Raw genomic sequence first — 22836 nt, 5'->3', positions numbered from 1 at the left:
TTCAGAGGATGTATGGAAATGCCTGGATGTCCACGCAAAACTCTGCTGCTGGGGCAGAATCCTCATGGAGAACCTCTGCTAGGGCAGCGCAGAAGGGAAATGTGGGGCCGGAGCCTCCACACAGTCCCATTGGAGCACTGCCTGGTGAAGCTATGAGAAGAGGCCCACCATCCTCCAGATCCCAGAATGGTAGATCTACTGACAGCTTGGACTGTATACCTGGAAAAGCCACAGACACTTAATGCCAGCCCACGAAAGCAGCCAGAAGGGGAAGCTGTACCCCACAAAGGCATAGGAGCAGAGCTACCCAAGGCCATGGGAGCCCACCTCTTGCATCAGCATGACCTGGATGTGAGACATGGAGTCAAAGGAGCTCATTTTGGAACTTTAAGGTTTAATGACCACCCTACTAGATTTCAGACTTGCATGGGACCTGTAGTCCCTTTATTTTGGCCAATTTATCTCATTTGGAATGGGTATATTTACCCAATGCCTGCAGTCCCACTGAATCTAGAAAGTACCTAACTTGCTTTTGATTTTACAGGCCCATAGGCAGAAGAGATTGACTTTGTCTCAGATGAGACTTCGGACTCGGAATTTTAGGTTAATGCTGGAACGAGTTAAGACTTTTGAGGACGGTTGGGAAGAAATGATCATGTTTCTAAATGTGAGGACATGAGATTTGGAAAGGGCCAGGAGCAGAATGGTATGGTTTGGCTGTACCCAAATCTCAAGTTGTAGTTCCCATAATCCACATATGTTGTCGGAGAAACCCAGTGGGAAGTAATTGAATCATGGGGGTTGTGACCCTCATAATGGTGAGTGAGTTCTCATGAGAGCTGGTGGTTTTCTACGGGGCTTTCCCCCTTTCCTCAGCATTTCTCTTTCCTGATACCATGTGAAGAAGGATGCGTTTGCTTCCCCTTCTGCCATAATTGTAAGTTTCCTGAGGCCTCCCTAGCCATGTAGAACTATGGGTCAATTAAACCTCTTTCCTTTATAAATTATGCAGTCTCAGGCAGGTCTTTACAGCAGCATGAGAATCAACTAATATACCATCGATATCCTTACTGAATTTTTTTCTGTTGTTAGTTTATCCTCACTTAGCTGAAGCTCTGTTTTTAGGCATGAACATTATGATTGTTATATCTTCCTGATGACTTCATATTTTTCACTATGAAATTCCCCTTTTATTTCTGAAAATGTCTTCTTTTGTCTTGAAGTAGACTTTTTGATATTAATATAGCAACTCTTGATTTTTCTGGGATTGCTATGTTTAGAACATACATTGTTTTATGTTCTTTCATTTCATCCTACTTGAGTTTTGTAGTTTGTATTTAAAGTGTGTCTCTTGTACACAGCATATAGATGGCTCTTTTAAAAAATCCAGACTGACAATAGTGTTCTCATTTGAATGTTTGGTCCCTTTACCTTTAACGTAGTGATTGACATAGTTGGACTTAGGTTTATCATTTGTTCTTTAATTTCTGTCTGTCTTTTGTTATTACTGCTTTTGTTATGTTGTTGATTCTCTATTCCTCCTTGTCGGTCTTGCTTTGGGTTAACTGATATTTGTATTATTTCATTTTAGTTCCTTCCCTATCTTTCTCACTACACACTTTTATAATATTTTCAGTAGTTGCTCTAGGAATTAAATATGTACTCTTAACACAGCACTTAGCTGTCTACTTAGCATTAATACAGTGCTACTTCGTGTTAAGTCTAAGAAATTTTCAACAGTACAGTTTTACTTAACAGTCTCAGCATTTGTATCTACATATGTTATGAACTCCAAAAAACAGTAACGTCATCTTTCTTTTCCTTCTTTCTCTCCCTCTTTCTCTTTCTCTCTCTTTCTTTCTTTCTTGATGGAGTCTCACTCTATTGCCCAGGCTTGAGCGTAGTGGCACAATCTTGGTTCACTGCAACCTCTGCCTCCCAGGTTCACAAGCAATTCTCCTGCCTCAGCCCCTCAAGTAACTGGGATTACAGGTGCATGCCACCACATCAGGCTAATTTTTGTATTTTTAGTAGAGACACGCTGGTCTCAAACTCCTGACCTTGTGATCCACCAGCCTTGGCCTCCAAAAGGGCTGAGATTACAGGAGTGAGCCACTGTGCCCCGCCAATGTCATCTTTCTTTAAACAGTTACATGTACTTTCAAAGAAGCATTATAAGCTTTTATATTATCCATATATTTACCATGTTGACTGCTCTTCATTCTTCTCTTTAAGTTTCACTTAGTGTCATTTCCTTTCACTCTGAAGATCTCCTTTAAAGGTACAGTTCTTATACTACAGGAATCTGTTTTCATTTGTCTGAATACATCTTCCTATTAACTGCTATGAAGGATTGTTTTATGAATATAAAATTCTGGGTGGGCAGATTTCTTTTTCAGTTATTAAAAGATATCATTATAATGCTTCTTGCTTCCACTATTTCTGATGAGAAGAGGATCATCACTGATTTTGCTATGTTCCCTGTATGTAATGTCTCTTTTCCACTCTGATTGCTTTCAGGATGTTTTTATCTTTTATTTTCATCACTGTGACTGTGATGTGAAAATTAAAATCATACTAGGTGTGCTTGTCTTTATATTTTGCCTGCTCGAAGTTTCTGGAGTTTCTTGAATGTATTTCACCAAATTTGAGGACATTTCAACTATTATTTATACATGATCTTCTTTCCTCTTTCCGGGACTCCAAGTACCCACAGGATGTATATCATTTGATATTATCCCATAAATCACTGGTCGTCTGCTCATAATCAGATCACTCGCTCTGTTTTTCAAATTGAATAATATGTATTAATCTATATTAAATCCACTGATTTGTTGTGCTGTCTCCATTCTCCTGGTTAGCCCATCTAGTAAAACTGTCATTTCAAATATTTTATTTTTAATTCTAAAATTTTCATTTTTATATAACTATTTTTCTTTAATTACTATTCAGATTTATACCACCTGTTTCAAAGTCCTTATCTGTTAATTCCAACATATTGTTTACATCAGGGTTAAAACTGCTTCTTCTCCTGACTATGAGTTATGTTCTTCTGTTTCTTCACACATCTAGTAATTTTTATTTAAAGGGACATTGTGGATGATATATTATTACTGAGGCTGGATTTTGTTAACTTACTCAGAAGAGTGCTCATTTTAGTTACAGCAGGCAGTTAACTTGGCTGGATTCAAACTCCCATTCTGCATCTCTGCCTGTTTAGCATCTCACGTATACCTTCAATTCTTTCCATCTTGCAGCTGTGGCTTCCCAAGGCTTCCTCTAGAGACTCTTTTATACATACACACTTCAGAGATCCACCAAAATCTGTGCAAATTTTATAGGCAAATCTGCGTCTTCCTTCCTAGTCTATCTATACATCTTTCATTTATACTTTCTAACTATTCTGGACATCTGGCTTTTATTTCTCAAACCCAGTAGGACTTTAGCCTTCCTGATTCTCATCTTCCTTGCACCACATGGAATGGGGTGTATTTTGGGGGTCAATACCAAATGCATCTCATTTGAGCAAGCTGCAGTTTCTCTCTTTCCAGGGTCAAAGCCTCTTCAATTTCTGCCTGCTTATGGTTACTATGAAATACCACCAAGTAGAAGGTGATTTTTTTCACCATCCTAGCTAGAACTTATAATTGCTATCTATGACAGGATGATTCCCAAATAAGCTACTCTGTTACTGCCGTAAGAGTATAGCTGTTAGTTCTCCTTTTAAAAACAGCTTTATTGAAATACATTTGGTATATAATAAATTGCAAATATTTAATTTATAAAATTTGATATATACTGGCATACAGATGGTATTGATATAACTTGATATATACACAAGGAACACTACAGTATTTATTTCCCAAAAGGCAATAATCCCAACTCTGCGAATATGTAGCAAGGTAATAACTTGGTATATGATTATATGTTTTTCCACACAAAAATATTCATTACGTACCTCATTATAAAAGTAAAAACACTGTAAGAACTTAAATATCTACAAAAAATTGGAGGAAAAGGTCAAAACAGCCATGCCATAGTCACAAGGTAGAAAGTTACAGGGCCATTAAAACTACACTTGAAAAGAATTGGGGATAATATGACCATAACTATATTATTAAAATGTATGGATAAAAGACTAAGAAGAAGTATCACATGGCTTTGACAGAGTTTTCATTTGACTCAGGAGACTCTGAGTAAATTTTGAAATCCACTTTGTTGGCACTTTCCAGCATGTCTATGATAAAAATGCATTTGTTTAATAGTCAGAAGTTTTTATTCTCTTTGACAAAAATAAAATCCGGTCTTCATTCCAATTTTTCTGTAATCCTTAGAAAATAATTCATTTTCATATGCCAGCTGGATATCACCATATCCTTCGTAGATGTTTCTGTTACACTGAAATGGTCAAAGTATTTTGAGTCATAATGTTAGGGTCAGAATACTGCCTAGACCACTTAACTGAACGCATGCCCATAGACCGGCCATTTAATTTCCCTGATTGTCATTTTCTCTATCTGTACGTCAAGGGCAATAATAATGTTTCTTGGAGAAAAGACCAAATGTAACAAGAGTGAGAGTGGTTTTAAACAGTAACACACTCAATAGTGCTAGCTGTCTCACACGATGCACAGTTGTGAGATTTTTACACAGATAGTTTCTCATTCCCAAACTGATCTTTTCACCAAGGACTTAGAGGTCCTTAAGCTTCTTTGGGGATCTTGGTTGAGCTGTTTTGACAGACAAGCATTTGGCTACTGACTGAATCACAGAGGACTGGCCGAGTGTGTATATATGTGTAAGTATATATATATGATACCTAGTTGTTTATCCAGGAAAGTTACTTTGAAGTATGTCTTAACTGCATATATTCTTCTCTTATTCTAGCTCGTTTCCTTTGCATAATTTCTCATCCTTTCAGAATCACAAAAAAAGCAATTTTCCCACTGCTATTTTTGGGGGTGAATTTAAGGTTCTTTGCAAAAAGCAATATTCTCTCTCCCCCCACTCCCAGCAGCAGCCAAGTGCCTGTAATTCAGTTCAGTAAGTTCTCTTTTATTCACACGCATCGATTATTCCTTTAAAAACAAAATAATTTCCACTTAAAGCCTTTCATCTGTTGATCTCAGCACTTCAGAAACTAATTAATCTCCACAATATGCCTCGATCAGCATTATCCCTTTTGTTTTCAGATGAGCAAACAAACACTATGAAATTAAGCAGATTGCTCAAGGTCAAACAACACTTCGACATCCGATCCCGACTTGAACTCAGGATCCCGTATTTTCATGTTCAGGGCTGGCGATGGAAACACAAAGCTTGGCACACCCATGCCCTGTTTGGAGCCGTGGAGATGCACAGTCATGGATGTCTGCATTGCAGGATGCTAAGCTGCTGGTAATAAGGAGTAACAATTTAGGACAGTCTTCTAAACAGCTTCCAAAATGAAAACGCCTTCCAAGATTCTTGTTGGAAACAGAACAGGCTACCTCTCGCACTTTTTTTCTTCCTTTCTTCTGGAGGGAGCTCATCATTCCCAGTTTGCCTGGGACAGGGCTGGTTTTGCTGGTTTCCTGACACTGGTCTTACAATGATCCCACTTTTACTTTCAGCAGCATTCCAGTTGAAATGACGAATTCATTGGTCACCCATAAAGTATCTGGACCTCTAACAGAACAGGATGAGGTAAGGGAAATACAACCTCTCCTTTCCTCAAACAAAGAAACTCTAGAAAGAGGACAGTGTTGTGTTTCTTTTTTTTTTTTTTTTTTTTTTTGAGACGGAGTTTCGCTCTTGTTACCCAGGCTGGAGTGCAATGGCGCGATCTCGGCTCACCGCAACCTCCGCCTCCTGGGTTCAGGCAATTCTCCTGCCTCAGCCTCCTGAGTAGCTGGGATTACAGGCACGCACCACCATGCCCAGCTAATTTTTTGTATTAGTAGAGACGGGGTTTCACCATGTTGACCAGGATGGTCTCGATCTCTTGACCTCGGGATCCACCCACCTCGGCCTCCCAAAGTGCTGGGATTACAGGCTTGAGCCACCGCGCCCGGCTGTTTCTAAAGACATAGAGAGCAGAGATTATGTGGGATGATAATAAGAAAGAGAAAGTAAGAGAAGATGGAAGGAAATGAGCGGAGGGAGGTCAGGAGAAGCAGTGAATTCTGAGAAACAGGAGATATTCCAGGATTGAAAGGAACTGAGAATGGTGTGGGGCATTTGCTGGTTCTTCAAGGATTTGAATGCATGGAGCATCCAAATATTAAGAAAGATTTCTTGGCTGGGCGCAGTGTCTCACGCCTGTAATCCCAGCACTTAGGGAGGCTAAGGCGGGCTGATCACCAGGTCAGGAGGTAGAGACCATCCTGGCTAACACGGTGAAACCTCATCTCTACTAAAAAAATTACAAAAAATTAGCCACGTGTGGTGGCATGCTCCTGTAGTCCCAGCTACTCAGGAGGCTGAGGCAGGACAGTTGCTAGAACCTGGGAGGAGGAGGTTGCAGTGAGCCAACCTCGTGCCACTGCATTCCAGCCTGAGCGACACAGTGAGACTCTGTCTCAAAAAAAAAGAAAAAAGAAAGAAAGAAAGAAAAGAAAAAGAAAGATTTCTTGTTCCATGTATGGCTCAGAATTTGCAAAGTGATCTTTTTTTAACTTGACTGGGCAGGTTTGAGTAACGAGCATCCTAACACCCTAACACCCACAATATCTCAAAGACCAGGAGTCCTTCCCTAAGCACTCCTAAGCTCCACAAGTGACTGTCTATCTACCATTAGCCAACTGCTTGGTTACCCAAACAGTTCCCCCAAGACCCCCAAAGGATGCTGGGAGAGGGATGCCATTCATCCCCATTCCCTGTACTCACAGTTGCAATTGAGTTTCTTAAAACCCTAATGACTGGATGCTCAGAGTCACTTAATTTGATTTAGAAAAATGAAATAATGTGACATTTCTACATCTACAGATGGAAGAATAAAATTCACATCAGCTCCATTAGTCAAAAAGCAAACTGCATTTGGCTGCAAAATCTACTCATGGTTAAAGCCTCCCAAACACAAATTTCAAAGGAAAGTGTAAGTATGGAAGAGTGCCTCATTTACTCCAGTGTCCCAATCTATTGCTCAACCTCCCTTGAAGACACAAGACAGGAGTTCCTTGTCTGATTTAGTGAGCGTCTTCAAACAAGCAATTATGAAAGACTTCAGTCCATTGTTCACTCAGGGCAGAAGAGGGTGGGTCGTATGGTTCATCCTTCATCTGGTGTTGCATCTGATAAAAATATGTCCCATAACGTATAACTTCAATTGTGCATATATTTACTAAACTGTAAACGATTAATTTATTATCCAATTTTCTTGTCAATTTGAGGGATGCTTTTTAATTCCTACGAAGGAAGGAGGGAATTTAGCATACCATCCAGTTCTCAAGGTCCCAATCTGGAGTGCCCCCAAATATTTATGGAACAACATCTACTCCGAGGCACTGTCTGCATCCCATTAGGGGGGTCTATTAGTCTCAGGAAAAGGTTCCTCCATACAGGGAGGAGAGCAAAGGGGATATTACCATATTCCATCAGGATCGTATATTTTGACCTTACAGCAAGCACAGAATACAATGACATTTAGCTTTAACTTTACATTTTATTTCCCTTACAATCCCTCCTACAAATGAAAACAGTAATTATTATTCCAGAGATAGAAATACATAATCTGGAATTTGTTACCTCTTGATTTCTTCATAAAATTGTATTACTATTAGTAAATTACAGGATGTGATGTATTTAAGGTACTGTATGGTCCAGGAAACAAACAATTATCTAGGAAAACCCTGTAAATGTTCTTCTTACTACAGATGCTTCTTTGAAATTCAATGAAGACAAAATAAGACTCAGTGTCTTCACTTAAAACATTTGCAAAACACCTTAAAAACTTAGAATTAAGTAGTAAAAGGCTACGTTGGGTCACAAATTTTAAAAACAGTCTTTTTAAAAACAACAACTTCAGACATTCACCCCACTTTCCCACCCAGGCCACAGGACAGAGTCACTCTGGGCATAATTTTCCTTGACAGCAGTTTGAATTATTGAAGAGGGATTATCTCCTATGGTTTCCTCTTATTATAGACCAGGAACCTGAGCTCCTTCTCCACTTAGAAAAATCCTGCTTATTCTTCAAAAGCTTTTACAGCCTCTGAGCAATCTTCCCTGACTTTCTCTGAAAGAATTATTCACTTTTTCCTCAGTGCTGCCAAAACATTTTGTTCATGCATTTATTAGAGCACATTGTAATGAGTGCAATATATATGCTTGTGTTCCCTCACTTCAGCGTGAGCTCTTTGAGGATGGGAGGGGTATTCTATTTGTTATTTAAAAACCTAAGAATTGTACTTAATCTTCTCCTTCTCTCCCTGCCCACCCATCTGGTCCACAGATAAATTCTGCCAACTTTATCTAAATCATATCTGCCTATAGGACTTTGTGTTCATGACTATCGCCCTCCATCAAGGCAATTGTAACCTCTCTCTAGGATTATGAACTTTTTTTCCCTTCCACATTGCCTTCCTGCAATCTATTTGCCTACAGCAAATAGAATCATCTGTTAACATGTAAATCAAATCATGATACTTCACTGCTTAAAACTTTCAGTGGCTTTCCATGGATCCTAGAATAAACTCACACTTCTTGCAGGCAAGGCCAATTTCAGTTGTTTTTCAACAGAGGGAGATTCTGTCACATTTAGAAGGGACATTTTGCAAATGTCTGGAGACGTTTTTATTGTCACAACTGGAGGAGTGCAAGGGACTAGTGTCTAGTGAGTAGAGGGCAGGGAGGCTGCTAAACATCTTACCATACACAGGACAGCAACCACCCCCAGAGAGGATTCTCCAGCTTCCAACGTCAACAGTGGTGAGGTTGAGAAACCCAGCCCCACAGCCAGTTTTGCACTCACCTCTCAGCTTCATCCCACGCTGCCTTTCCTATCACTCACTAAAATACAACCATGGACTGGCTCTTTCTTAGTTCCCAAACCACTCCAGGCTTGTTCCTACCCCAGGGCCTTTGCACGAATTGATCCACCTGCTCCAAACTTCCCCTGATATTTATAGGTGCTCCCAACTTAGAATACAGATTTTAGCTTAAGGGTGGTCTCTTTTTAAAAGCCATCATTTATAATCTAAGCTTAGAGACTCACCTAGCCACAGGCTGTCACATCAACTAATTTTAATTCATAGTTTATTTTATTTAATTTAAATAACTTAAATCATATTTAAATTAACCTATCAGATATGGTTCCTCCATGCTTGTTTTCTTTCAGTCCCTCCCTGAATTATAAGTTGCAAAAGGGCTGACACCTTCTCTTCTCTATTTTATTCCCAGAAATGAACACAGTGCCAAGCACACTAAAGTCATTCAACAGATTTTTTTTTACAAAAATTAAGAAATGCATCAACAAATAATTGGCACGAAGTAAAACACTAGACACCTGCACAGCCTTTCAGTTCAGTATTATCACCACAGCTCCCCTCAAGTTCAGGTTTTGGGGGTTGGCAGGGGCAGATTTTCTCTTTCCACCTCTAAACCAGAAAATAATTAGAAAGGCACCTCTAAGAGGTAGGTGGAAAGACTTGGGTTTATGGATATGTAAATACATCCGTTGCACGTGCATAAATAGAAACACTAATGTATGCACACATAAAGTGCCAAGGATAACTGCAAACCTTCTAATTAATGGATTAGCATCCACTTAGAGAACAACAGTGCAGACATGGCTTTCAGCTGGGGCTTCTCTCAGGCATCCGTCATTTCACAGCCATGAGAAGATGGAGCTCCAGACCAAAAGCAACTTAGCGCAAACACTCTTTGCCTGGCCTTCCTTACTGCGTACAAGTCATCCGCTCCTGGACGTTTCACCAGCCCTGCCGCATTTCTGCCAGACATCCTGAGACAGTGACTCAGATGGCAGTACACATAAGTAGCTCAAAGAGGTACGATCCTGTGATCCCAAACGCTGGCAAGACAGCATCAATTTTTACTCTGAGCATTACGAGTCCATAGCTAGATTTCTCCTGGGCACAGCCTCATGTCTTCGAATCCCTGAGTGTCTCTGGCCCAAGATTTGTTTGGTGGCTCTAACCCGAGCTGAATTTTGGAGCAGAGGGTCATCGCTGATCAGCGCCGAGAGAAACTATCTCGTGTTTACTCTGTTCATTCAATTTCAGATGTTTGTGAGTATGCCACCCTCATACTATAGCTTAAGTACAGGCGTCCAAGATCAAACATCACAGGTTCTTAGAAGAGCAATTAGACTAAGTGAACCTTCATTTTAGAGTTCTGAGAATCAAACCACAGAGAGGATGCACGTGAAGAAATCTAATACTTTAAAAACCCGGTGCCTGCTTTCATGATGATGAACTTAATGACCACATTTTCTTAAGCACTATCAAGAAAAATAAAAGATGTCATTTCATGACTGAAGAGTCTTGAAAGAAACACAAAGAAATGAAGGATATGGGAGTAACCAGTGGTGGGCAGGACGCTTGACAACGCGTGCACCGTCTCTGCAGAGTCCTGTATGCATCTGTGCATGTGGTTTCATTATTGTCTCCTTTCCCCGCTAGTGCCCACAGGAACAGAGAAATGGGCTCTAGGAAGGAGAAAGCAATTCTCCCTCTGAATCACTGCAGCATGCATCTCCTGAGTCCTCCTCATGACCTGAACGTGCTGATGAGAACCCCCTGCGACAGTTCGAATTTTTCTGGTTGCAACTGGCAAAGCCAAGCTGGCTGAAGAGGTTAAAAAAGGGGAATTTACTAGTTTAGGCAGCTCAACAGCTGGAGGGACAAAAGGGGTAAGGCTTAGCTGGATCCAGGGACCTTCCAAGTGTCCCTTCCAAGTCATCCAACATCTCCAGAAGTGTCCCTCTCCACCTGACAGCCCCTGGGAACCGCCACTCGATTCCTCTTTTCTCCGCTTCTGTGAATTAAACTTTTTTTTTAGATACCACATATAACCGAGACGATGTATTTGTATGTCTATAGCTGGCTTATTTTATTTAACCTAATGTCCTGCAGGTTCATCCATAACACCACAAATGTCAGAATTTCCTTTTTTTGTTTGTTGTTTTCTTTTTGAGACAGAGTGTCACTCTGTCACCCAGGCAACAGTGCAGTGGTGCAATCATAGCTCACTGCAGCATTAAACTCCTTGGTTCAAGCAATTCCCTCATCTCAGCCTCCCAAAACGCTGAGATTACCAGTGAGAGCTATCATGCCCAGCCAGATTTCCTTCTTTTTAAGGCTGAGTAGTATTCCATTGTGTGTGTGTGTGTGTGTGTGTATATGCAACGTGACATATATATATATATACACACACATATATATATATACACACACAACATGACAAATATATACAATTTCTATTTGTCAACTAAAAGACAAATTAATCAAAAGTAATAAATAATAAGTCAAAATAAAAACAAATAAATCATTTAAATCACCATTAAATGACACCATTGGGTCTTGGTCTTCATCTCTCTCCGTTCTGCTCTCCTTCGCACTTTCTGTGAGTGTGAGTTTCATTCCTAGGCTCCACATGGTGCCAAAATGGCTGTGAACAGCTTCAGACCCCCAAGTTCAAGCACATTTAAAAAATCCCACAGACTCATCACAGGTGCTGATAGGTACGCATGCTCACCTTTCAACAATCATAGCGACTGGGGTACACAGTGCTTCAAAGAGCCAGGTGGAAGTCACCCCCTCGCTCCCTGTAGACTGAGACAGAGGAAGCACTCCCGGAATTCTGTCCCATAAACAGTTCCAGTTGAGGGCATTAATGCAAAAAGTAAGAAAGACTGCCGGTCTCAGTGACCTCTACTGACTTCTCTGATACCAGCTGGAGGTTGAGCTCTTCTTACTTTCTTCTCTTCCTTTCTCTTATCAGTAGGTACCCAGAATAAGTTATTGCAGTTTATCATTCAAGTGTAAAATATTTTGAATCAATAATATATTTTCTGTTTTCTTTGGTAAAGACTGGCTTTTATTAATGCACTTTCTATCCTCTGTAAACTTTTTGTGCTGAATGTTGAGACTGATAAATAAAATTCGTTGCATAAAAAAAAAAAATAGGACTGAGAATGGGGAGGAACCATCACCAGAAGGAAAACTGGGCACTCGTAGAGAAGTAGGGGCATGGATTCTGGGCTGAACTGACAGGTGCCCGCTATACACCCTCAAAGCAAACGTAAAGGAAAACGGAATCCCAAGTGCATGAGGTTAAAATATAATAGGCAGCCTAAAACAGCAGGGCAATGCTAGATTATTTTCTTTGTTTCACAAACCCTTGAGCTGGTGCCTGCTTTATGAGCCCATAAGCAGATTTATCATCCCAAATATCTTGAATTTAAGTTGATGCTAATGGCCTCATTTTTTTACACCTCTCTCTTCAAAAGTGTTTTTTTTTTTCCCTAATCAAGTCCTTTTATATCTAGGGTAGCTCTTCCCTCACAAGCAAGACTTGCACATACCAATCCGAGGAGTGTAGACAGAAGTCAAGTTGCATGGGACAGTGAGATTCCAACGAGAACCAGAGAAGGTGCTGAGTGCTCTGAGTGGATTCCAAAATAGCAAGGGGAAGAAATGCATCTTCACTTTTTTCTCCACTGAAAATGAAGGCTATGGATGCTCACAGGAGGTGAGTGATGTGATGAAAGCTGTAACTGAAAGCCAGTGGTTGAACTTACAAGAACTCCTTGTTCTCAAGGCCAGCTCTTCATCCTTCAGGGTCACCAAGCCTAAGAGGCGTGGACTTGAGGTTCACCGAGTGGTCGCCAATGGACCCAGACTTTACCAGCACTTTGGTCATTTCCCTTCCACTTCAGTTAAAGTCCAAGCTCCTTCCAGAACCAATGCCCCCAGTCACGGTCCTGGGTACTCCCTGAGCCTCATCTGGGGGCAATCAATGACTATCCCAACACCTTTCTCTTTGCTTTTCAACCACAGAAACTCTTCATTCTGCAGTTCCTCAAACAATCCAGTATCTTTCCAGCGCTCTGCCTTTCTCACCACCCACAGTTCCCTTCCTCCCACTCCTATCTGGCCCCTCAATTATCTCACGAGTAGTCCTTTAGATTTCTGTTCAAATACCAGCTCCCAAGAGAATCTTTGTGGATTCCCTTACCTAAACGATTCCAATTACCCTAAACATTTATTCAGTGAGTAATCACTGAGTTCCTACTATGTTTCAGGTGCTATTTTAGCAACTGGAGATACGAAAACGACTTCTTTTCTCTCTCTGGGATGCCTTGCTTTCTTTCACAGCATCTTACCACCTGTGATGGCTTTATTAATTTGTCCATTTATTGGTTGTTGTTTTTTCTACCAAATATAAGCTCCAAAAGTGAGTGCAGGAATTATGTTCGCTGTATCCCCAGCATTGGGGTAATTAGCTATTCAGTAATTGATGGATGAATAAATGGAGGAGGACTCAGACTCACTCATGCCAATACACAGCAAGAAGGCAATGTAAGTCATAAAAGAAAATACTCTCAGTGGTTAAAGAAAGGCTCATACAAGAATGCAAACATGACCTGTATGGGTATTGGCGTTCCTAGCCAAAATGTCCTGCCCAAATTGAGCTGCAGTAAGTGTGACCACCTATCATCATGAGAACAGGACGGCAGTGCGAAGTTTAGAAATGTGTTCTTAAATGGAATTCCCACACTCACGTAGGAGGCTGTCCCATACAAAGACCTCACTGGCATACTCTTCCTGCAGACTAGTATTTCAGCCACCTGGAACTAGAATCTGATAATTTGCAGCAAGGGAGTAATTTGCTCAGCTTTTTGCAAATTTTGATGTGTAGATGTGACGCATGAGTCACTGTGCTAATCACTTTCTGTGCATTACCTTGCTCTGTTCTCCCAATAGTGTCAGAAAGTTGGTCTGTTACTGTGTCCATTTTAAAGATAGGAAAAGCTTCCTATAATTTTAACATTTTGGGAGGCCAAGGCAGGTGGATCACTTGAGGTCAGGAGTTTGAGACCAGCCTGGCCAACATGGTGAAATCCTGTCTCTACTAAAAATACAAAAATTAGCCAAGTGTGGTTGTGCATGTCTATAATCCCAGCTACTCAGGAGGCTGGGGCAGGAGAATCACTTGAACCTGGGAGGCAGAGGTAGCAGTGAGCCGAGATGGCACCACTGCACTCCAGCCTGGGCAACAGAGCAAGGCTCTATCTCAAAAAATAAAATAAAAATAAAGATGAGGAAAACTGAGGCAAAAGAGGTTAAAGAATATCATGGGCACAACAGGCACAGAGCAGGGTTTGAACCTAGACCACATGTTGTTAACTATGCATGCTGCCTATTCCCATCTCCATTATTCAACTATGAAAAATCTTGGCTCCACCAGCTTTAACAGCTTTCTCTTGTCCACACTGATAGCATCTGCCCACGGTGACACCATGCTGAGGCTGAACATGGTTCATCTGTAAATATTTTAGAGTGAATAAGACTTTGAAGAGCTTTAGAAGAGCAAGCTTTAACAAAGGGAGAGAGAATTTGTAGATAGCAAACAGGAAGGGGGTGCAGATGAAATAGGGTGAGCGAGACCCACTTGGACGCAGCTATCATTTACACAGCAATGGAGCAGTCTCTGGGTGGGAGTTTACTGAGAGAGGCTGCCTGGTGCCAGTCCCTGCAGACTACTTCTAAGGGAAGGGTACACTCTGGCTAGAAAAGAAACCTCCCAGGTCATGGGCTGAGCAAGAGCTCCATGAAGTGATGTGGGAACCGTGGGCTATATTGGATTGGAGAAGACAGCAAAGTTTGCAGCTTGGTCTTTAATTAAAACGCCACATGCACACACTCTCAGATGGAGGCACTTATAAACTTGTTCACACAAGAAGAGAGTCTTCATTTGTTCCGTCAAAGAAATAATTCTGTAATTGCATAAGGAGACGAATGAGATGACCTTGTCAGCCCTGTTTATCCTGAGATTCCATAATAAGGTATAGAAGTAACTGTGTAAGCTCCATTTCTTCAATGCACACTCTTGAGAAGCCCTGTACAACTTATGTTAGATAGAAAGGAAATATGTTTTAGCCTTCTGGGAGGGGAAAAAAAAATGAAAGACAGAATTAAAGCAGGGATGCCATTGCCGGGTGCCACCCTAGCAGAATCTAGCTGAATTGAAATATATAATGGGGGGGCAAGGAAAAATGCAATTTTACTGCAATATTTGTATATTATTTTTATCTTCCTCCACAAATAAGATGATGATTAGATTCAAATCACATTTCAAACAGGATTCATTGCTGAAATGTCAAAAATGAGGTAGCACTCAACTCTTGCAAAACCTTGAAATCTGTTCCATAAAAAGGCAATTTCAGCATAAAGCATGGTTAACCTTGAATAGTTAGATTAATGATCCAGCACCTTTCAACCGAGCGCCGATGAATAAACAAAACTTTACAAGCAAATTTAGCAACATCTTAGAAGAAAAAAAAATGCAAAACCAATCAAGAGAGATGAATGGCGGTGAAACAGAAACATTTCAGAGTAGAAAGAGAGAAAGAGCAGCAATAAATGTACTGCAGAGAAGGAGAATTTGTTTTTCCCCCCAAAAGTCTCATATCATAGAGGATTCAATATGTTTTAAAAAACAAAAACCAGATCCCATCTTCTGCTTACTAGTGGCTTGTACTTTGACAGTTGGTTTAAAATTTGATTGTAACCACTGAACTCTTCTTCTTTGCTGTGCTGTTTTTATTTTTATTTTTTTCCAAGATGGAGTCTTGCTCTGCCGCCCCCGCTGGAGTGCAGTGGCGTGATCTTGGCTCACTGCAACCTCTGCCTCCCGAGTTCAAGTGATTCTCCTGCCTCAGCCTCCTGAGTAGCTGGAATTATAGGCACTCGCCACCATGCCCGGCTAATTTTTGTATTTTTAGTAAAGACAGGGTTTTGTCATGTTGGCCAGGCTGGTCTCAATCTCCTGACCTCATGATCCGCCTGCCTTGGCCTCCCAAAGTGCTGGTATTACAGGTGTGAGCCACCACGCCTGACCCTGTGCTGTTTGTCTAGAAGAGGCTTGGTGCGTTCAGTGAATTGGTCTTGTCCTGACCCAAGGAAGAAAGCACGATGGAAAAGAACTATCTGCCTGCACAGACTCCCTACAGACAGAAAAGGCACAGTCATGCTCTTGTGTCCCCCAGACCACATGGCATCCTGCATGGGTTTTCTGACAAAGAGGAGAGCCAACTGATGCCAAGTTTAAGAGGTTCAGCTTTAGTTTAACAACAGCCATAGTGTCACTCAGATTTGATAGCTATTTCAACCAGGCTGCCATCAAATGCTTCCTTTAACAAGAAGAAAGGCAGATCTTCTTGGAAGATTTACCAAAATTTTGTGGGAGCAAAGCCCATAGTATACCCTCCTTTTGAAGAAAGCATGAGAATTTGCTAGCACGTGTCAGCAAGTGACTGGGCAACCTTAACAAACTTCTTGGGTACCAGATGTCAAATCCTCCTGTTCACTGTTAGGATTTCGCTGCCTCTGCAGCTGAGCCCTGGGTGGGCTGCAGCATAAATACTGGCTTGTCAGGATTTAGAACTTTCCTGGTCTATTGTGCTGCTTCTCCTGCTTCGGGCAATAACTTAACACTTTTCAGTGGGCTTGAGAGTAAAAGCATTTTCTTTTTCTTGAGACAGAGTCTCACTCTGTCACCTAGGCTACAGTGCAGTAGTATGATCTCGGCTCACTGCAACCTCTGTTTCCTGGGTTCAAGTGATTCTCCTGCCTCAGCCTTCTGAGTAACTGGGATTACAGGTGCCTGACACCACACCCGGCTGATTTTTGGTATTTTTAGTAGAGATGGGGTTTCACTATATCGGCCAGGCTGGTCTCAAACTCCTAATCTCAGTCGATCTGCCTGCCTCGGGCTCCCAAAGTGCAGGGATTACAGGCGTGAGCCACCACGCCTGGCCATGAAAGCATTTTCACCGCCCTTAAGAAAGCTATGTGTCCTATCTGGGTCCCATCACACAGATAGGACAGCTGAGGCCCAAAGAGCTGTGACAACTGCCTCCAGGTCACACCATGCATTAGGAGCAGGATGAAGACCTACTGATACCAAATCTTTCCGTTTTACTAGTCCTCCATACTGCTTCTTTACCCACTCGGCAGGAGAAAGCAAGCACAGAAACACAACTCATGCACCTTCTTTCTTTTCTTCTGTTGTATGTAAATTTTTGGTGCCACAAAAGAAGTAGCACTCGAATATAAATTTCCTCAGCAAGGCAATTTACTTCTATAGAAAGATGCGGCTCACAGATGCAACAATGGCGAGCACACGCCTGGATGAGGAGGGGAAGGGGTTCTTATTCCTGATGGAGGTTGCCCCTACGGTTGTGTTGATTTCCTATTGGCTAGGGTTAGACTGCACAGTCTAGACTAATTCTGATTGGCTATTTTTTTTTTTTTTTTGAGACGGAGTTTCGCTCTTGTTACCCAGGCTGGAGTGCAATGGCACGATCTCGGCTCACCGCAACCTCCGCCTCCTGGGTTCAGGCAATTCTCCTGCCTCAGCCTCCTGAGTAGCTGGGATTACAAGCATGCGCCATGGTGCCCAGCTAATTTTTTGTATTTTTAGTAGAGACGGGGTTTCACCATGTTGACCAGGATGGTCTCGATCTCTTGACATCGTGATCCACCCGCCTCGGCCTCCCAAAGTGCTGGGATTACGGGCGTGAGCCACCGCACCCGGCCTCTGATTGGCTATTTTAAAGGGAGCAGGGGTACAAGCTGGAGAGGTAGGGTGGGTAGTTTGGCAGGAAGGATGGTTATGGGCAGGTTAGAGCAGGTAGCCAGGGGTGAACTAGGTCAAAGCAAGTGATTGGAGCAGGTGACTACAGCCAGTGACCACGATGAGTCAGGACGGAGCAGGGGACCCGGAGAACAGATGTGAACTACCGATTAGAACTGGAGAAGGTTGTTGACTGAAACTAAGAGGAAGTTAAACTTTAAAATGGAGGACACTCTGTGCTCGCACGGCGGACTCACAACATGGTGCCTCAGAAAGACGAGAAACCCAAGAATTCCACCTGGAAGTTTAATTTGGACCTTACTCATCCAGTAGAAGATGGAATTTTTGGTTCTGGAAATTTTGAGCAGTTTCTACGGGAGAAGGTTAAAGTTAATGGCAAAACTGGAAATCTCAGGAATGCTATTCACATTGAACGCTTCAAGAATAAAATCACTATTGTTTCTGAGAAAGAGTTCTCTAAAAGGTATTTGAAATACCTTACCAAGAAATACCTTAAGAAGAACGATCTTCGTGATTGGCTTCAAGTGGTTGCATCTGACAAGGAGACACATGAACTTCGTTACTTCCAGATTAGTCAAGGTGAAGATGAATCAGAGTCGGAGGACTAGGCAAAGGCTTCCCTTACAGGGCCTTGCTTATTAATAAAATAAATGAAGTATACATGAGAAATACCAAGAAACTGGCTTTTAGTTTATCAGTGAATAAAAAATACTGTACTCTTAAAAAAAAATAAAGCATAAAAATAAATAAATAAATGAAATGGAGGAAAATAACTGAATATACAGACATACTGATGCTTTGAAGAGAAATGCAGAAGTCATTGTATCCAACACTTCTACAATATGAAATGTGTATTTACTACTATTACAGGCCCTGTGCTAAACTTTAGGATGGGGGTCAACAAAATATGAATTCAGACCACAGGCCCACTGCCTATGTTTGTGTGGCTCACGGGCTAAGAATGGCTCTTGCAATTTTAAATTGTTGGGGAAAAAGAATCACAAGAAGAATACTATTCTTTGACACGTGAAAATGATGTGAAATTCAAATTTCAGCATCCAAAAACAAAGCTTTATTGGAACACAGCCACACCCATCTGTTTACATATCATCAAGGCAGCTTTCAGGTTACAAAGGCCTGAAATAGTCCCTCTGCGGCCCTTTACAGGGAAACTTTGCAGGGCCTTTTTCTAGGAGAGGACAGTCGACAAGCCGGACATGGTCTCTGCCCTTGTGAAATGTGCAGGGCAGCAGGGGAGACAGGTATGAAACCTGTGACCTGTAAACACCCCATGCAGAAACTGACCAAGTAAATGCCTGGTGATGTGATGAAGTTCACTTGCTGGAATCCCTCGGGACACAGGGCAGACCCAGTGGCAACAGCAGCAGATGTGGTAGCCCCAGGCACACAACGGACCAATGCCTGGCCTAGCACACACGACCCCATGTCCCCAGAGGCATGACTGAAGCAAACTCATCTGTGCCATAAGCCAAGAGGAACAGCTCCTATTCAATGGCCCAAGAAAAGAGTTGACATCCAACAGGTAAAGGCAAGACCTTGGAAAAGAGCCGCAAACCTGCATCTCCTTCTGCATCAGTCCTCCTGGTTAAAAGCATAGTCACTCAGACTCCAAAATACAAGGCTCTGTCAGTGCTGATCCCTCCCTCCTGACTTCCTGCAAGGTCACCCAGCCCATTGCGTTTTCCTTCTAAAATGTCTCCAGTTATAACTGAGAACTAAACAGTGGGAATATGTAGCATATGGAGTGGGATAATAGCCACTGGAGATAGCAAAAGATGGAAGGGTGGGAGGCAGAGGAGGGTCGAAAAATTACCTTTTGGGTACAGTGTTCACTATTCCATTGATGGGTCTACTGAAAGCTTAGACTTCAGCACTACGCAATACATGCGGGTGCGAAATATGTTCTTGTACATCCTAAATCTATAAAAATAAAATACAAGAAAAAATAAAATTCTGTAGGATCTATCCCTTCTTATCCAGTTCTCAGATAAACTCTGTTGTCTCCCATTTGATTTCCTCGAAAAGCTTCCCAGATGCCCTTGCCCCAACCTGACAGGTATCCCCTCTCTGAGCTGTCCTCTAAAATTCTTCCACCATCATCACTGTATACTGCAAGTTTCCCAGCAAGATAATTTAAAAAATAAGATGCCCACCGGGTGCGGTGGCTCACGCCTGTAATCCCAGCACTTTGGGAGGCTGAGGCAGGTGGATGACCTGAGGTCAGGAGTTTGAGACCAGCTTGGCCAACATGGCAAAACTCCGTCTCTACTAAAAATACAAAAAAAAAAAAAAAAAAATTAGCCAGACATGGTGGTGGGCACCTGTAATCTCAGCTACTTGGGAGGCTGAGGCAGGAGAATTGCTTGAACCTGGTAGGCAGAGGTTGCAGTGAGCTGAGATGGTGCCACTGCACTCCCGCCTGGGTGACAGAGTGAGACTCTATCAAAAAAAAAAAAAAAAAAGATGCTCACCAAGACAAACATTCAGCAGAACACACAGGAAAACGTGAGGACCTTTGGTTTGTCCCTCCACTTGGTAACACTTAGAAAGATAATGGCTCATGTTGGCAAGGGTATGTGAAGGAGGCGCTTTGGGTGCTGCTGATGGGACCACAAACTGGTGAGGCATTTGCAACAGACAATTTAGCAATGTTTACCTAAATCGATGATGTGTTTTCCTTTGGACACAGCGTTCCCGTTCTTAACGCCTATTTTAGAGAAATACTTTTGTATGCCCCCAGAGAGATTTGTTCAAGGACACTCACAATAGCAATGCATGTCACAGGAAAAAGAGAAAAAAAAGAAACATCTTAACTGTGCTCTGTTTCACACCGAGATTTGATGGAATGGTCCATAACTTTACCTGCCATTTATTTTCCCCCCAGAGCTTCAACTCACCTTCCCTTCTGTGCTGCCATCACTAGACCATCAGTTGTCCATGTTATCTGTGTCTAGACCCAAGCTGTTGAGTTCTAGTTAAAAAAAAAAAAAAATGCCCCACCACCACTCACAGCCACCTCATTGTAAGATGGGGAGGGGTCTTCAGCCTCCAATGTTCCCCTTGCTGCCACCACTGTCATTGTTCTTTTCCCAAGGAGAACATCAGTCCCATTGGAGTCTTCTATTAACTAGTTGATTCCCAGGGCTTGGAGCACAGAAGGCACCCAATAAGAGTCTTCTCAATGAGCGAATTCCTTCTCCCATTTTCCATGCAGCTATTTAAAGCGACTGTCTACTTTCCTCCCATCTTCAACCTCCCCCACCTCTCAGATGCCTCCTACTTCAGAGGAGAAAATAAATGCTACTCTCTGCAAATCCCCACCATGAAGCCTACGGACTTCCTTACACCCAAACTTGCTCTTTCTTGCCTGTTTGCAGGGAAGGTGTCCCTTCTCGCATCTGCTCTCTCTCCCTCGGGAACATTGCTCTATCCTGTGGACACCCCCTCTCCTGAAGCTTTCTCCATCAGGCCCCCTTCCAGTACCGTGGCACACTCAAATGCCTCCCATCCCATGAAGCGTCTCTTGTTCTTACATGCCCATGTCTGCAAACTCCTCTAACCTCTCTCCTTTCTTGCACAGCAAAGCTTAGAGGAACTGACTGTCTCTACTTCCTCATCATCCATTTGCTCCTCAAACCCACCCACCTCTGGCACATTCCCACCATCCTGATTACAAGGTCATCAAGACTTTGTAGCTAAATCCAATGCACTTCTTCTGACCCTTGTATGACTTCACCTGTGACCCGTATGACATGAATCATTCTTCCCTTGGCAACTTCATGCCCTTGGCATGCATTACCCAACACTACCTTGGTTTTTCTTTCCACCCCTCTGTTGACACTCAGTTTTTTTCCAGTGGGTTCTTATGTCCTCCTTTAAACTCTGAATTTCCCCAACCTTCTTATGTGGGTAGGATGACCACATAAGATGGTCTACTGTTTAAACTGGGACACGTGAGATTGAAAGGGTGGGGCGGGGGGCTGTTAGAAATTATGCTGGAACAACAGATATAAGGCAGGAATATCTCGGCTAACTGGGAGGTGTGGCCGCCCTAATTTTGGGCAACCTTAGTTTTTCATCCTGCCTCTCTCCCAGGGAAGCACCTACCACTCTCACGGCTTTGAGCACCATCACCTCTCTGATGACTTCTCCATTGGATACCTACGTGCAAATCTCAGCTGGGTCTTCTACAGGGGCCCAGAACTCAACATTTCCCAAATGAGCACAGCATCCTTCTACTCAAACCTACTCCTTATTTTCGGCAAGTCATCCCCATCCACTCAAATCCCCAGTTTAGAAAGCTGGGCATCCTCCTCCTTCTTCCTCAGTCCTAACACACAATCACAATCACCCATTCTCCTCACCTCCCACGTGAAGAGTTCTCTTCTGTGTCTAATTACTTCCTTCTCCATTGCTACTTTCTTTTTCCAGGGCCAATCCTCTCTCAAGAAGATCAGTGCTACCAGTTCCACCCTCGTCCCGTCTCCAACATTTCCGCCCACCTCTCACCATCCCTGCAATCCATTTTGCACCCTCTAGGAAGAGTAATCCTCCCAAAGAACCATTCAAGAGATAATATAAAGATGAGAACTACAGATTGCGATAATGGCAATGAGGGACATAAAGAGGTTGCTGAGACCATCAGTGATGGGAGGTGGGGTGGCAGATGGTTTAATTCGGAAGACCGACAGCCGACCCTCAGAAGGGGGACATTTGGGCTGAGCTCCGGGATGACCAATGAGGAAGAGCATTGAGGACCAGGGAGCAGACACTGCAAAGGCCCTGAGACAATGCACACCTTAGTTAGAAACGGGAGGACACGTGCATGCTCCCACTCCATCAGATGATACCGTCTGGAGATGACTGTGTGATCTGACTCTCTTGCCCTAACAAGTTGGGACGGCAAGACCAGAGTGACGGGCTGCAACTGCAACCCTGCTCAACAACCTCCACTGGAGCTGCTTCCAGCACGCTGGCAGGCTAGTGCGGAAAGAC

General features: G+C 42.5%; 2 protein-coding genes across 2 annotated transcripts in view; one reads left to right on the top strand and one right to left on the bottom strand.

Annotated features, from left to right (window-relative positions):
* RBFOX1 (RNA binding fox-1 homolog 1) overlaps window positions 1-22836 on the bottom strand; it is a 2526943-nt gene that overhangs the window by 1327907 nt on the left and 1176200 nt on the right.
* On the top strand, window positions 18060-18428 carry LOC105714332 (ribosomal protein eL22-like). Its single transcript, XM_064362870.1, has one exon. The coding sequence runs from the start codon at window positions 18060-18062 to the stop codon at window positions 18426-18428; it is 369 nt and encodes a 122-aa protein (XP_064218940.1).

Source organism: Aotus nancymaae, unplaced genomic scaffold, assembly GCF_030222135.1.
Source record: "Aotus nancymaae isolate 86718 unplaced genomic scaffold, 86718_ANA_hifiasm-v0.15.2.pri h1tg000049l, whole genome shotgun sequence".
Taxonomy (NCBI): Eukaryota; Metazoa; Chordata; class Mammalia; order Primates; family Aotidae; genus Aotus; species Aotus nancymaae.
Note: the sequence above shows the minus strand (reverse complement) of the source record. Positions and strands in the feature narration are given on the sequence as shown.

What these genes read in the sequence shown, in the direction of transcription:
- LOC105714332 (XM_064362870.1), top strand. Translation starts at nt 18,060, where the DNA reads ATGGTGCCTCAGAAAGACGAGAAACCCAAGAATTCCACCTGGAAGTTT.